General features: G+C 40.7%; 1 protein-coding gene across 4 annotated transcripts in view; it reads left to right on the top strand.

Moving 5' to 3' along the window:
• GPATCH2L (G-patch domain containing 2 like) overlaps positions 1–7,550 on the top strand; it is a 75,843-nt gene extending 68,293 nt beyond the window's left edge. For all 4 annotated transcript variants that reach the window (XM_019427239.2, XM_019427240.2, XM_019427235.2 and 1 more), the window contains one exon: positions 6,498–7,550. In XM_019427239.2, coding sequence (XP_019282784.1) covers positions 6,498–6,709 — 212 coding nt within the window. In that variant the 3' untranslated portion in view covers positions 6,710–7,550. The remainder of the gene's footprint in view (positions 1–6,497) is intronic.
• The last annotated feature ends 6,934 nt before the right edge of the window (positions 7,551–14,484 follow it).

A 14,484-nucleotide genomic window follows, 5' to 3' on the forward strand; every position in this document is an offset into this window, starting at 1 on the left:
ACAGAATCTTAGTAAGTAGAGTCCAATGATATAATTCTTTTCAGTAATATAATGTTGGCTTAATATTACAAAATCAAGCAGTATTTTCAAGTGGCTCTGGGACAACTGAATATCCACATGCAAGAAGGTAAAGTTGGATTTCTTCATACTCCATATGCAAAAATTAATTCAAAATGGATCAAAAACCTAAATGTAAGAGTTAAAATTTAAAACTATTAGAAGGAAATAAAAGTATAAATCTTCATGATCTTTCATTCGACAGTGATTTCTTACATATGACACCAAAATCACAAGGAACCAAAATAAAAATGGATAAGCTGGACTTCATTAAAAATTTAAACTTTTGTGCTTCAAAAGACAATAACACAAAGAAAATACAACCTACAGAGTAGGAGAAAATATTTGTAGCTCCTATAACTGATAAGTGTCTAGTATCCAGAATAGATGAATTATTCTTACAACTAAACAAAAAGGCCAACAGAACAACTAAAAAAATAGGCAAAAGGATTTGAATAAACATTTTTCCAAAGAAGAGACACAGGTAGCCGATAAGCACATAAAAAAATGTTTAACATCATTACTCATTACAGAAGTGCAAATCAAAATCACAATGAGATACTACCTCACACCTGCAAGGAAGACAATAATAATTTAAAAAAAAAATGCAGGGATGCTTGGCTGGCTGGGTTGGTGGAGCATGTGACTCTTGATCTCCGGATTGTAAATTTGAGTCCCACACTGGGTGTAGAGATTTCTTTTTTAAAAAATCCTTTAAAAAATACAGATAATAACAAGTGATGATAAGGATGTGGAGAAATTGGAACTTTCATAAATTGCTGGTGGGAATGTAAAATGGTGTAGCCACTTTGGGAAACAGTTTGACAGTTCCTCAAAAAGTTAAGTGCAGTTTACTATATGATCCAGAAATCTTACTCCCTATATTCATAGCAGCATTATTCATAATAGCCAAAAAGTGGAAACAACTCAAATGTCCAACTAATGAATTGGTCAACAAAATGTGTTATATCCATATGACAGTATCATTCAACCGTGAAAAGGAATGAAGTACTGATTCATGCTACATGGATGAACCTTAAGGATATTATGCTAAGTGAAAGAAGTCTGACACTAAAGCATATTGTATGATATGATTCCACTTATATGATTATATGATTCCACTTATAAGTGAAATGTCCAGAATAGGCAAAATTTATGTAGACAGAAAGTGGATTCGTGGCTTCCAGAGACTGGGGGAAGAGGGTAATGGGGAGTGACTGCCAATGGGTATGGAGTTTCTTTCTGGGAATGATTAAAATGTTCTGGAATTAGATACTGGTGACAGTTGCACAGCTTTATGAATATACTGAAGACCACTGAATTGCACACTTTAAAAGGATGAACATTATGGTATATGAATTATATCTCAATTTAAAATCAGCGTATTTAACCAAATTAGCATCATAAAGGAGAAAAAGAATGAGATCACCTCAATAGAATGATGTAGAAAAAGCATTTAATAAAATCAAATAATTATTCATGATATATACTCAACACACTAGGAATAGAAGGAGATGTTCTTAAACTGGTAAAGATCATCAATAAAATATAGTTAGTAGCAAAATGTTGAAAGCTTTCTCCCTGAGATTAGGAATACCTGCTGGGGCACCTCTCTGGCTAAATTGGTGGAGCATGCAACTCTTGATCTCAGGGTCGTAGATTCAAGCCCCATGTTGGATGCAGAGATTACTTAAAAATAATAAAATCTTTAAAAAAAAAAGGAATACCTTCTAATAGTACCTGCAATATTGTGCTGGAGATTGTAACTGTTGTAATAAGGCAAGAAAAAAGGTTATAAAGACTGAAAAGGAAGAGATAAACTGTCTATTCACAGAGATATGATTGTTTATGTAGAAAATCCTAAAGAATCTGTGGCTTAGCAGGATTACTACAAATACAGTGGTGCCTGGGTGGCTCAGTCAGTTAAGCATCTATTTTGGCTCAGGTCATGATCTCACGGTTGTGAGATCAAGCCTACATGGGGCATGGAACTTGCTTGGGATTCTCTCTCTCCCTCTCTCTGCTTCTCTCTCTCTCTCTCTCAAATAAATAAATAAACGTAAAAAAATACAAATATATCAAAGTCCCTGGATTCATGGTGTGTGTGTGTGTGTGTGTGTGTGTGTGTGTGTGTGTGTGTGTGTATCTCACTATATATGTACTGTATTACTATATCCTGTAACTGCTATGAACAGAATATGAGTAAGCAATAAGTAGAAAGTGAAATTTTAAAACACCATTTACAATGACATTAAAGATATAAAATACCTGGGAATATATCCGATGAAAGATGTGCAAGGTCTTTACAGAGAAAACATTATTAAAAGAAAATTTAAAAGACCTACATAAATGGAGAGATTTGCTGTGTTCATGAATTGAAAATCTCAAATGTCGGTTCTTACCAAATTAGTCTATAGAAGGAATGCAGTCCCAGTAAAAACCACAGCAGTTTGGGTTTTGGGAGGAGGGTAGGGGTTGGAATTAAGTTAATTGTGAAATTTACATGAAAATAGTAAAGACGAGGGTGCCTGGCTGGCTCGGTCTGTAGAGCATGTGACTCTTGATATTGGGGTCATGAGTTCAAGTCCCACGTTGGCCATAGAGATTACTTAAAAAAGAAAAAAGAATATGTTAAAAACCCAAGAATAGAGTAGATGCTCTTGTAGGAGCAAAGCTCCTTCAAAGACTTAACACCACTAGGTATCAAGACTTCTTATAAAGCTATAGTACTATGTGGTATTATTAGTGCACATATTGACAAATACACCAATGGCACAAAATAGACTGGAAGCAGATCCACACACATACAGTCACTTGGCTAAAAACAAAGGTGACTATATTGTGCAGTAAAGAATAGACGACCTTTTCAATAAATAGTGCTTACTCAGTTGGATATTCATTTGTGGTATAAATATGGATCCCTATTTTCACTACTTAAAACCAATTCCATAAAGATTACATCCTAAAGGTGAAACGGTAAAAACGACAAAACTAACAGGAAAAAAAAAAAGAAAATATCATATCTCCAATGCCTCGAAGTGGGGTAAGATTTCTTAAAATATAAAAAATATTACCTAGAAAGTTAAAAATTGATGCATTGGATTACATTAAAGTCAAAAGACCCCACTGAGAGTAAAAAAGCCAGCCACAGGGTAGGAGATTATATCTGCAATACAAATATCTGACAAAGGACTTGCATCCAGAACCTTTTTTTAAAAAAAATTATTTAAATTCAAGGTAGTTAACATACAGTGTAGTATTGGTTTTAGGAGTAGAACCCAGTGATTCATCACCTACGTATGACACCTAGCACTCATCCCAACAAGTGCCCTCCTTAATACCCATCACACATCTAGTCCTTTCCCCCACTCCCCTCCCCTCTAGCAACCCTCAGTTTGTTCTCTGTATTTAAGAGTCTCTTATGGTTTGCCTCCCTCTCTGTTTTTATCTTATTTTTCCTTCCCTTCCCCATGGCCATTTATTTCATTTCTTAGATTCCACATATGAATGAAATCACATATTTGTCTTTCTCTGATTGACTTATTTCTCTTAGCATAATATACTCTGGTTCCATCCATGTTGTTACAAGTGGCAAGATTTCATTCTTTTTGATCACGGATAATATTCCACTCATTGTATGTATATAGAATGTAGAATATATTATACACCACATCTTCTTTATCCATTCATCAGTCAGTGGACATTTGGACTCTTTCCATACTTTGGCTATTGATGAGAGTGCTGCTATAAACACTGGGGTGCTTATGTTTCTTTAAATCAGCATTTTTGCATCCTGTGGATAAATAGTAGTGCAATTGCTGGGTCGTAGAGTAATTCTATTTTTAAAAAATTTTTGAGAAATGTCCATACTCTTTTCCAGAGTGGCTGCACCAGTTTGCATTCCCACCAGCTGTGCAAAAGGGTTCCCCTTTCTCTGCATCCTCACCAACATCTGTTGTGTCCTGAGTTACTAATTTTAGCCATTCTGGCAGGTATGAGGTGGTATCTCATTGTGGTTTTGATTTGTATTTCTCTGATGAGTGATGTTGAGCATCTTTTCGTGTGTCTGTTAGCCATGTGGATGTCTTCTTTGGAGAAGTGTCTATTCACGTCTTCTGCCCATTTCTTCACTGGATTATTTGCTTTTTGGGTGTTGAGTTTGATAAGTTCTTTATAGATTTTGGATACTGACCTTTTATCTGATATGTCATCTGCAAATATCTTCTCCCATATGGAGCGTTGCCTGTCAGTTTTGTTGGTTGTTTCCTTCACTGTGCAGAAGCTGTTTGTCTCGATGAGGTCCCAATAGTTCATTTTTGCTTTTGTTTCCCTTGCCGCTGGAGACATGTCTGGTAACAAGTTGCTGCAGCTGAGGTCAAAGAGGTTGTTGTCTGTTTTCTCCTGTAGGATTTTGATGGTTTCCTGTCTCACATTTAGGTCTTTCATCCATTTTGAATTTATTTTTGTGTATGGTGTAAGAAAGCAGCCCAGTTTCATTCTTCTGCATGTCGCTGTCCAGTTTCCCAGCACCATTTGCTGAAGAGACTGTATTTTTTTTCCCATTGGATATCCTTTCCTGCTTTGTTGAAGATTAGTTGGCCATACATTTGTGGGTCTATTTCTGGGTTCTCTATTCTGTTCCATTGATCTAAGTGTCTATTCTTCTGCCAGTATCATACTGTCTTGATGATTACAGCTTTGTAATGCAGCTTGAAGTCTGGAACTGTGATGCCTCCAGCTTTGGTTTTCTTTTTCAACATTACTTCGGCTATATTCAGAGTCTTTTGTGGTTCCATACAAATTTTAGGATTGTTTGTTCTAGCTCTGTGAAGAATGGTGGTGTAATTTTGATGGGGATTGCACTGATTACTTTGGGTTAGTAAAGATTTTTTAACAATATCTGTTTTTCCAATCCATGAGCATGGACTATTTCTCCATTTGTTTGTGTCTTCTTCAATTTCTTTCATAAGCTTTCTACAATTTTTAGCATACAGATCTTTTACCTCTTTGGTTAGATTTATTTCTAGGTATATTATGGTTTTGGGTGCAGTTGTAAATGGGATTGATTCCTTGATTTCTCTTTCTACTGCTTCATTGCTGATGTATAGAAATGCAGCTGATTCTGTACATTGATTTTACATCCTGCAACTTTGCTGAATTCATGGATCAAGTTCTAGCAGGTTTTCGATGGGGTCTTTTGTGTTTTTCAGGTAGCACTTTTAAAAATAGATTCTGTGGTGTTTCATGTTGATTCACATATCACAAATTAACGTGATACACCACAGAATCTATTTTTAAAGCTGCTACAAATCAGTTAAAGCAAACAGATAATCCAACTGAATAATGGGCAAATGACTTGGACAAAGCATCACAAAAGATATCTCAATGGCCAATAAATGTATGAAAATGTACTAAATATCATTAGTCATTCATGAAATGCAAATTAAAACCCCAATGCTATATACCATTACACACTGAACAGAATGGCTGAAATTAAAAAGATTGACAACATTGAGTACTGGTAAGGATGTGGACCAGCAGGCACTCCCCGAAGCCTGGCAAACTGCCTTGGAAAGTTACTTAACAATATCCATTAAAGCTGACCAGATGCAAACCCAACCACTTAGCAATTTAACTTTTAGGTGTATATTCAGTAGACATGTAAACATAAGTGCACCCAAATACATGCACATAGCAGCTGTATTCATAGCAACCCAAACTAAAAATACACAAACGGCCATCAACAGAATGAATTCATAAATTGTGACGTCTTCACACAATGGAATGCTGTATAGAAATGAGGATTAACAAACCACATGCAGCAACATGGATGAATCTCAGAAACATAATGTTGAGCAAATGAGCCAATGCGTGAGAACATATTGTATCATTCCATTTATATGAGGTTAAGAACAAGCAAAATAAAATTCTCTGAGCGACCGACTTCGGCTCGGGTCATGATCTCACGGTTTGTGAGTTTGAGCCCTGCGTCGGGCTCTGTGCTGACAGCTCAGAGCCTGGAGCCTGTTTCGGATTCTGTGTCTCCCTCTCTCTCTGCCCCTCCCCCACTCATGCTCTGCCTCTCTCTGTCTCAGAAATAAATAAACATTAAAAATTTTTTTAAAAATGTATGTGAGCATAGATAGGTAAGTGTTTTTGAGTAGATGAGGGGGATGTATAGAACCCATCTCCCCATCAAGCTCAGGACCTGGGCAGGAAGTACTGGACAGAGGTCCTTGCTCCTGAGCTGTCTGAGGGGTCCTCCCTCCCCGCAGTTTGGAGATCCTTGAGACCTCCGGGCATTTCCTTTCAGAATCAGCCATGGAACCCTATGTATTTTGCCATTGTTTCAAAAGGAACTTCCACAGCCATGCTGGAGTCCTGCCCCTGAGTATTCTGACCAGCATCTGTTCTGATTAGGATAATGTCTCTTCCTACAGGATATCCCTGGTTTGGGACTAAACGACTGCCTGCAGATGTCTTCAGCACCCCTCTCCACAAACTCAAAGGTCCTGAGCACTTGTCCGTATGGACTAGAGCAAACAGCCCAGGCTGCACAGAAGTGATGTCGATGGAGCCCCAGAGTCTAGGGGAAAAGGACTCAGGCACAAGTGACTGTGACCAGCTGAGGGGGGTAGAACCCAAGGCATGAAGCAGATCCCCTGTGGGGAGAAGAATCCAGGGTTGTGTAGAGGAACTGCCTGAAGACTATTCTAGGATGTTCATGTACCACCGTCTGGCTGGTAGCATTGTTTACAGGTCATTTCTGAAATAAGTAACAAAATTAATCATGTCCCTGCTAGGACACAAGCTTTTATTCCAAGGTATTAAAAAAGTAGCTCATGTTTGTAACACATACAATCCTATATATATAGCAATGCATACGAAAAGCATACTGCTGTAACTCTAGTTATCCACATGGTGAAGGTATGCAAAAGATGAGCTGCTCCATTCTTGCTACAAGCAGAAAACAGACCCTCAGTCCTGCCCCTCCAGTCTGCACCACAGGGACCCAACACGGAGTCTGAGAGCTGGAAAGCCCACTGGAGATCAGCCGGTCCGGCCTCTCTCAGGCAGAAGGCTCAGCCCACGATTCTCAGCCCCGGGGAGTAAGGTAGGTGGAAAAAAATCTATTCACTTCTCCTGGGGTAACTCCTACGTGAAGGGGAAAAATAGCAATAGATAATCCTAGAGCTTGCCGGGGGCATCGCTCCTTTGTGGGTCTGTGGGGCTGCATGCAATACTGAGGAGGTTAAATGCTAATCAAATGCCCTTTCTGGAACCAAAAGGTGAATATAGCTCTAGGTACCAGGATATTACTGGTTTGCACCCCCACTTCAAAGACAATAAAGTAGTATTGCTTTAACTTCACCCTGAGACCCCAGAGGGAACCAGAATTCTCCTTTCTGTTAGATCCGAGATCCTCAAGCATTTTGTTTCAAATGTTGGGTTCCTTCTGGGGAGGGAGGAACATAAACACTTTTGGTGTTTGATTTGTGTGTGTGTGTGTGTGTGTGTGTGTGTGTGTGTGTACACAAAGAAAGGTTGCTTCTTGCCTCTCACCTCCCTGCAATACAAGTCTTTGCCTCTTTCTCTGAACTTGTAACTTTCAGCATTGTGCCAGGGGGCATGCAGTTTCTAGGTTGTCGGTTTTCCAAGGTCATCCTTTGAGATTAGCTGACTGCTGGATGCATCAGTAATAAGTCAGACAAGGGTTTCTTAGACTGACTTAGTAGGCTCTTCCCCTCTGATCTGAACCTGCTAAGGAGTCTGTGCATCCTGTAGCCTCTTAGTGACTGTAAATTTCTGAAAGAGAATGAAAGCAGAGTTTAATAATTCCTAGCGCCTGGTCCTTCTCTCCTCTCCTCACCCTCCCTGTCCTTTGGTGAGTGTGAAAGGGTGTGACAATGTCTGGGGGAGTTTGTGGAGAGAGAAACAGTGGCCTGTGGGTTGGCACTCAGAAAAAGAGGTTATCCTAGGATGAAATACAAACCATATCACATTGATTTTCCCTTTGGGGGGCCCGGATATCACATCCTTCCATTTCCCTCTAGTCCCTGCCCGCCATCGACAGGGAAGCATTAACAGGGAATAATCAATGGCGTTCTGTCCTGAAAATAAAAGGCTTGTCATGTCTCTCCATTTGGTGGAATGGATGTGGGACCAGGGGTCATGTGGCCAGCTTCCATCTGTCTCCTGACACAGGCACTGACTCAGACATGCTTTCCATCCAGAGGGCTGCAGCCCACAGCCAGGTGATTGCAAACTCTCCATGGGCATCAAGAAAAACAAGACTTCAGTGTCTTTGAACTCTTGTGTCAGGAGCTTGGCTAACTATCAACATGGCAGCTCAGGGGTGGCTATACTGAACTTTAATTTCTGGGTTACATCATGGATTGATGTTCCCTAACATGATGGATGCTGTGCTTGCAGGCAAAAAGACTATGTATTTACTCTTTTGCAAAAGAATCCCAGAAATCCAGAATTAACAGGGACTTAAATCTGTGATCCAGTCCCGTTCCCCATCTTATGTGTCAACTTGTCACAATTTTCCTGATAAACTCAAAGGTTGTCTGAATGCTACTGCCTCCCAATATTGTTCATTCGTAGTCGGAAATCTCAACTCTTAGAAAGCATTTTCTTGTGCTAACCAAGATCTGTTTTCTGGTGCTCATGGCCATTACCCCTTGTATCTTTTCCATACGTTCACACTTCTTTCACTTAGACCTGATTTCCACTTGGTTCCCAACTCCTGATTCTTTGCCATTCACAATCCTGTTAAGTCCCTTTAGATTTAACCCTTATATTTGGTTGTTCATCAAAGGCCTTGACTTGGAAGCATGCCAATGGCCTTGCTTTTCAAACTCCTTGGATAGCCTCACTGTCCCTGCCTAATCCCCGACCCTTCACCTCAGAAGTGGGAAATATCCACTTCTATTTTTTATACTTGTGTTCACTTAGCTGAAGACTCAGTTTGCTGGCTTCAGAAGACATCCTTTGGACTTGTTTTAAAATAACACTAATTTAAAATCTCTTTGCATTTTTGATGCCTGCTATAGCTAAAGCCATATTTTTCCATACTGTACGTACACGATTTGGTTTTATTTGGACCTACTTGAAGAAAAGTACAAAAACTGCTCTTACATCTAATCTCGTTAGATTAGTTTGTTGTTCCACTTTGCAAAGATCTTTTAAAATCAGATCCTGATGTTACACACATACACCTTGATTCATGGATTTGGTGAATCTGCAGATTTGACAGGCATACCTTTTCTATGTTGGTCTCCATCCCTGGCAAAAATGAGAGGGTGAGATCTAGGACAAAGCCCTTGAATAACCTTTAGAAACTTCTCATTAGATTAATATTCATGAGGCAATCGCATTGGGTATGGTAGTTACTGATCCCCTTAATTAAACTAGCATCTATTTAACTAATTAACTAATTAAACTAGCTGTGTTCTGAATGATGAGGATTATTTATTGAGACTTACTATGTGCCAGACAGTGTTCTGGTGCTTTATGTGCATTGTCTCAATTAATCTGCATAATAACGCAGTGGGGTAGGTACTAACATTATTCCCATTTAACAGATGAGGCACGAAGAGGTTAATTAACTTGCCTGAGACAACAGAGCTATTAAGTGGCAGAGCCCAGATTTGAACCCACGTATTCTGAGTCAGAATCCATACTGTTAACCACTTTGGTATATTTCTATCTCATCCTCCACAGGGTAAAATTCTTTGTCAGGTGCCTGTGTATTCTGGCTCCTTCAAAAGCTGCATGCTTATGAAAACCGACATGAGAACTGGATTAAGCCACTATGAGCAAGAGCGTCCAACCTTGGGGCCTCTTTCCAGCCTGCCTTCCACTGGCCCCGTTTGCCATTGTTAGCTCAGTGCACCCTCTGACTTGACTGTAATTGGATATGGGATAGGTGGATAGATAAGATCATTTTCCTTCCTAGATGGCATCCAACTGAGAGACCCAGTAACCAGAGAGATAGAGACCCAGATGTCAGCTTTCCAACTAAATGGAATGCAGGGCTTTAGAGTTGCCAAGTGGGTTGCATTTCCCTTCTTGAAGGAAGCCGCCTCGAGACAGGGACAGAGTCCACCCCATTAAGTTACTACACATCAGAAAGCAGTGACCCCTGTGAGCAGGCAGCCTTCAAAAGAGAGCCCAGAAGGCACAGGTGGACATGCTCTTTTCCTTCTCAAAATGCACCAGAGAAGTTTTTCCTCCTCCCATCCCATTAATAATAAGAGTAAGCATCTTACCATTACTGAAGCATTTTCCTATTCATTCTGTCGTTCAGTCCTACCCCAACAGTTCTGTGGGAGGAGTGTTTTCTTCCTGAAGTCCCTCCACATGTTAACGTGGGCCCCTGAAACAGATTACCCCTGGGACCCAAACATGGTTCATTCACCTTGTTTCCAGCAACAGGTCTGGTTTGGGGGGTGCAGTGGGGAGGGGGAAATCTCTCCTCCCCTTCCCAAGGGGTGGGCACGCTACTAAAGCTCAGCACCAGGACTTACCGTCCCAAACTTCCAATCTCGACTAGATTAATTATCAGGACAGCCTCCAACAACAAGAGACAACACCGCACGTCCACATTCCAGGAGGAGTGCCCTGACAAGACAGTTGTTCTAGCCAGTTAAGTCTTGCCCCTCCTCAGCCTGCCTCTCCACACTCCCGTCAGTTCTGTGAGTTCACCGATAGTTCCCCAGGAAATTCCACTGTTTCCCGTCAATACGTGAAAAGTCTATTGCACATACTAATATAACCGTAAGAGAAATAAGATACAAATTTTGGTAGTTACCAGGCTCTGACCCAGCCTACCCCGACTCAGCTTCCAGCCCCATTAACACAATTTTCCAGGTTTCCTGACTGGCACCTCTTCCAACCTGCTTCTACGATCCTTTAAGGGATAGCCCAAACTTGTGCCCGATAGGAGGTGATTGGGAAATGCTTTGTTGAATTACAGATAGACCTTATCCAAGGATCTAATAATCACAGCAAAGATGGAAATGATGTCAGTTTGTTGCATGTGTGTGTTTTGTGAATGAATCCGTACAACAGCCCAGTGTTTACCACTTTGTTTCCTGAGTGCTTGGAGGTTATTTAGAATTTGAGATTCTTGTTTGGGGGTCAGTGATAAGCCCCTGTATTTTCAAAATGGACCAGAAGTGGGACCTTGGGCAAGCCTATTTGAACCTCAGCGCGTTCGTCTGTAAGATGGATGGAATAATTGTGTCTATCTTATAATTTCAAACCTCTATATGGGACTTTGCAATTTAGCATTTATTCTTTCATTTGATCGAACCATATTATTTATTGGCAAAGAACAAACAAGAATGTGTGTGAAAATGCCTAGTGAAATGTAACGCACTATATCTAGGCTACTAGTTTGTTATAAAAGCTCCAACCTTCATCTTCTAGAATCTTCTACTCGCCTGGTTGCCTGCAAGATCCCTGACAATAATTTAGCAATCCCATTTGCAAGGGTTATCAGCATCCTGGAAAGTAATTCATTGAGGTAAGCGACTTTAATTCATTAGAGTAGCCAGAGAACAGGTGCACTTTTTATAATCTCTTCACTCGGGGATTTAATTCTCTCTTATCAACATTTGTGTTACCCATTTCATGGTAGAAGATGTTATTTGACAGAAAAGATGGAAGCAAATTAAGGGTATAGAAGTTCTGCCTTCTTTCTGATAAAAATCACTGCCATTCATAAACTGTGGCTCGTGTCATCTTTGTTTTTCACCTGGCCCTAAACTTAACTTTAAAAAGCAGAAACGATTTTTGATGCTTTGGGCTCTTTTTGCAAATTTCGACTCATTGCTGGCCTCAGCCTCCTGGCACTCTTTAAACCACAGCCCATCTTGTTTATTCGTTTTTGTTCACATTCCACTCTGCCAAGATTTTGAAGAACAGAAGCCCGTAAGAATAGATTCATTATTTGGGGAAGTGTGTTGAGCACTCGTTCAGGTCAAGTCCCCTTTGTCTCACTCAAAGACTGAAGCCTTAGTGCTAACCTGGAAGTGATCCCAAGGGTTTACCAGGCCATATGAAGTGTCAGAGACTCACATGAACTGTTACCATGAACTTCTGTTTTATAGCACCGCCTGTCACTGTTCTCTGCACTTCCTGCTCCTTGCTCTCTAGGTCCTTGGTTCTGTTTCTTCTTTCCACCCTTTATATTTGTGCTTGTCAGAATGCCGATAGCTGCTTATATTTCCTTTTGTTTCATCTCCCTTTCCTTTCGGTGACATCTTTAGTCACATGGGTTTGAGCTTTTGAGAGGTGCCCAGTCATGAACTACCTTTCTTAAGCTACAGAATCATTGCTAATGTGGCTAAAATTTAGTAACCAAATACACACACATTTCTAATTATCAAAGTAAGTTGTACATAGTGGCATCCTGTACACCATTTGAAAAGTTTAGAGAAGTAGACATTTTTTTTTTAATCTTAGCACCCAAAAGAGCACTCCTTGGCATTTTTTTTTTTTTTTAACGTTTATTTATTTTTGAGACAGAGAGAGACAGAGCGTGAACAGGGGAGGGGCAGAGAGAGAGGGAGACACAGAATCCGAAACAGGCTCCAGGCTCTGAGCTGTCAGCACAGAGCCCGACGCGGGGCTCGAACTCACAGACCGTGAGATCATGACCTGAGCCGAAGTCGGACGCTTAACCGACTGAGCCACCCAGGCGCCCCAACTCCTTGGCATTTTTGTATAATTCATCTGGACATTATGCTACGTGCCTATAGTAATAATATGCATCAAACATTTTGCATTGGGCATGTTACATAGTCTTTGCCCTATTAATATATAAATTCTTTATAATGCTGTATTTAGTGCCTGCATAATACCGTGTACGTGGAATATACAGTGCTGCTATTAATTGAACTATTATTCTGTTGTTCCCAAGAATTTTTTTTCTATTTTGTAAATAACCCATGCAAAATTAGAGGAGGCACAATCCACAAGACTGCCTTCATCTCTGGCACCCAACTGCGAAGTTAGGAGCAGTTTACAAGTTGTAAGTTTGGGAGTTCCCAAGACTGCCCTGAGTTTTGATAACTCACTAGGGGGACTCACAGCCCTCACTGGTAGCTATTATATTCATGGCTATAGTCTATTACAACTAAAAGATACAGATGAAAACAGCCATGGGAAGAGATTTCAGGAAAGTTCCAGACATGGATTTGTCCTCTTCCCATGGAGTCATAGACAGCATTACTTTTCCAGCAACCCTGTGTGACAACATGCATGGAATGAGTATTGCCAACCAGGGAAGCTCACCTAAGCCTTGATGTCCAGAGTTTTTTTTTTTTTTTTTTAATTTTTTTTTTAACGTTTTTATTTATTTTTGAGACAGAGAGAGACAGAGCATGAATGGGGGAGGGGCAGAGAGAGAGGGAGACACAGAATCAGAAGCAGGCTCCAGGCTCTGAGCCATCAGCCCAGAGCCCAACGCGGGGCTCGAACTCACAGACTGTGAGATCGTGACCTGAGCCGAAGTCGGACGCTTAACCGACTGAGCCACCCAGGCGCCCCAATGTCCAGAGTTTTTATTGGAACTCCATGGTTGACAGCCTGTGTGGCTGATCTTTAGTATCCAACCCCTCTAGACTGGATGTGTTAGACTGTCCGTTAGCCAAGGCCCCCACGTAAACAAAGACGCTCTTACCAGGCAAAACATTCTAAAGACCTAGGGATCACTTCCCAAAGCCGAGGGCAAAGGCCAGAGTGTTCTTTGGGAAAGGTGAATTCTCTACTATATTCCTGTAGTAAATATCTTTGTGCATAAACTTTGTCCACTTTGTTGTGTTTTTTTTTAAATTTTTTTTTAACGTTTTATTTTATTTTTGAGACAGAGAGAGACAGAGCATGAACGAGGGAGGGGCAGAGAGAGAGGGAGACACAGAATCGGAAGCAGGCTTCAGGCTCTGAGCCATCAGCCCAGAGGCCGACGCGGGGCTCGAACTCACGGACTGTGAGATCGTGACCTGAGTTGAAGTCGGACGCTTAACCGACTGAGCCACCCAGGCGCCCCAACTTTGTCCACTTTGAAAGCTATTTCTTTCAAGTTTATTTATTTTGAGAGAGAGATTGAATGAGCATGATTGGGGGAGGAGCAGAGACAGGGAGAGAGAATCCCAAGCAAGCTCCATGCTCAGTGCGAAGCTTGACACAGGGCTTGATCCCGGGACCGTGAGATCATGACCTGAGCCAATATCAAGAGTCAGATGCTTAACCAACTGAGCCACCCAGGTGCCCCAATGGCTATTTCTTTAGAGTACATTTCCAGAAATGGAATTATTGGATGAAAGGATATGAACATTTTTAAGACTCTTGATACATATTATCAAAATGCTTTCTGAAGAGTGTACCGATTTATACCCCACCCCTCCCCCATCC

This window comes from Panthera pardus, unplaced genomic scaffold (genome assembly GCF_024362965.1).
Source record: "Panthera pardus isolate Hobbes unplaced genomic scaffold, ASM2436296v1 HiC_scaffold_24, whole genome shotgun sequence".
NCBI classification, from domain to species: Eukaryota; Metazoa; Chordata; class Mammalia; order Carnivora; family Felidae; genus Panthera; species Panthera pardus.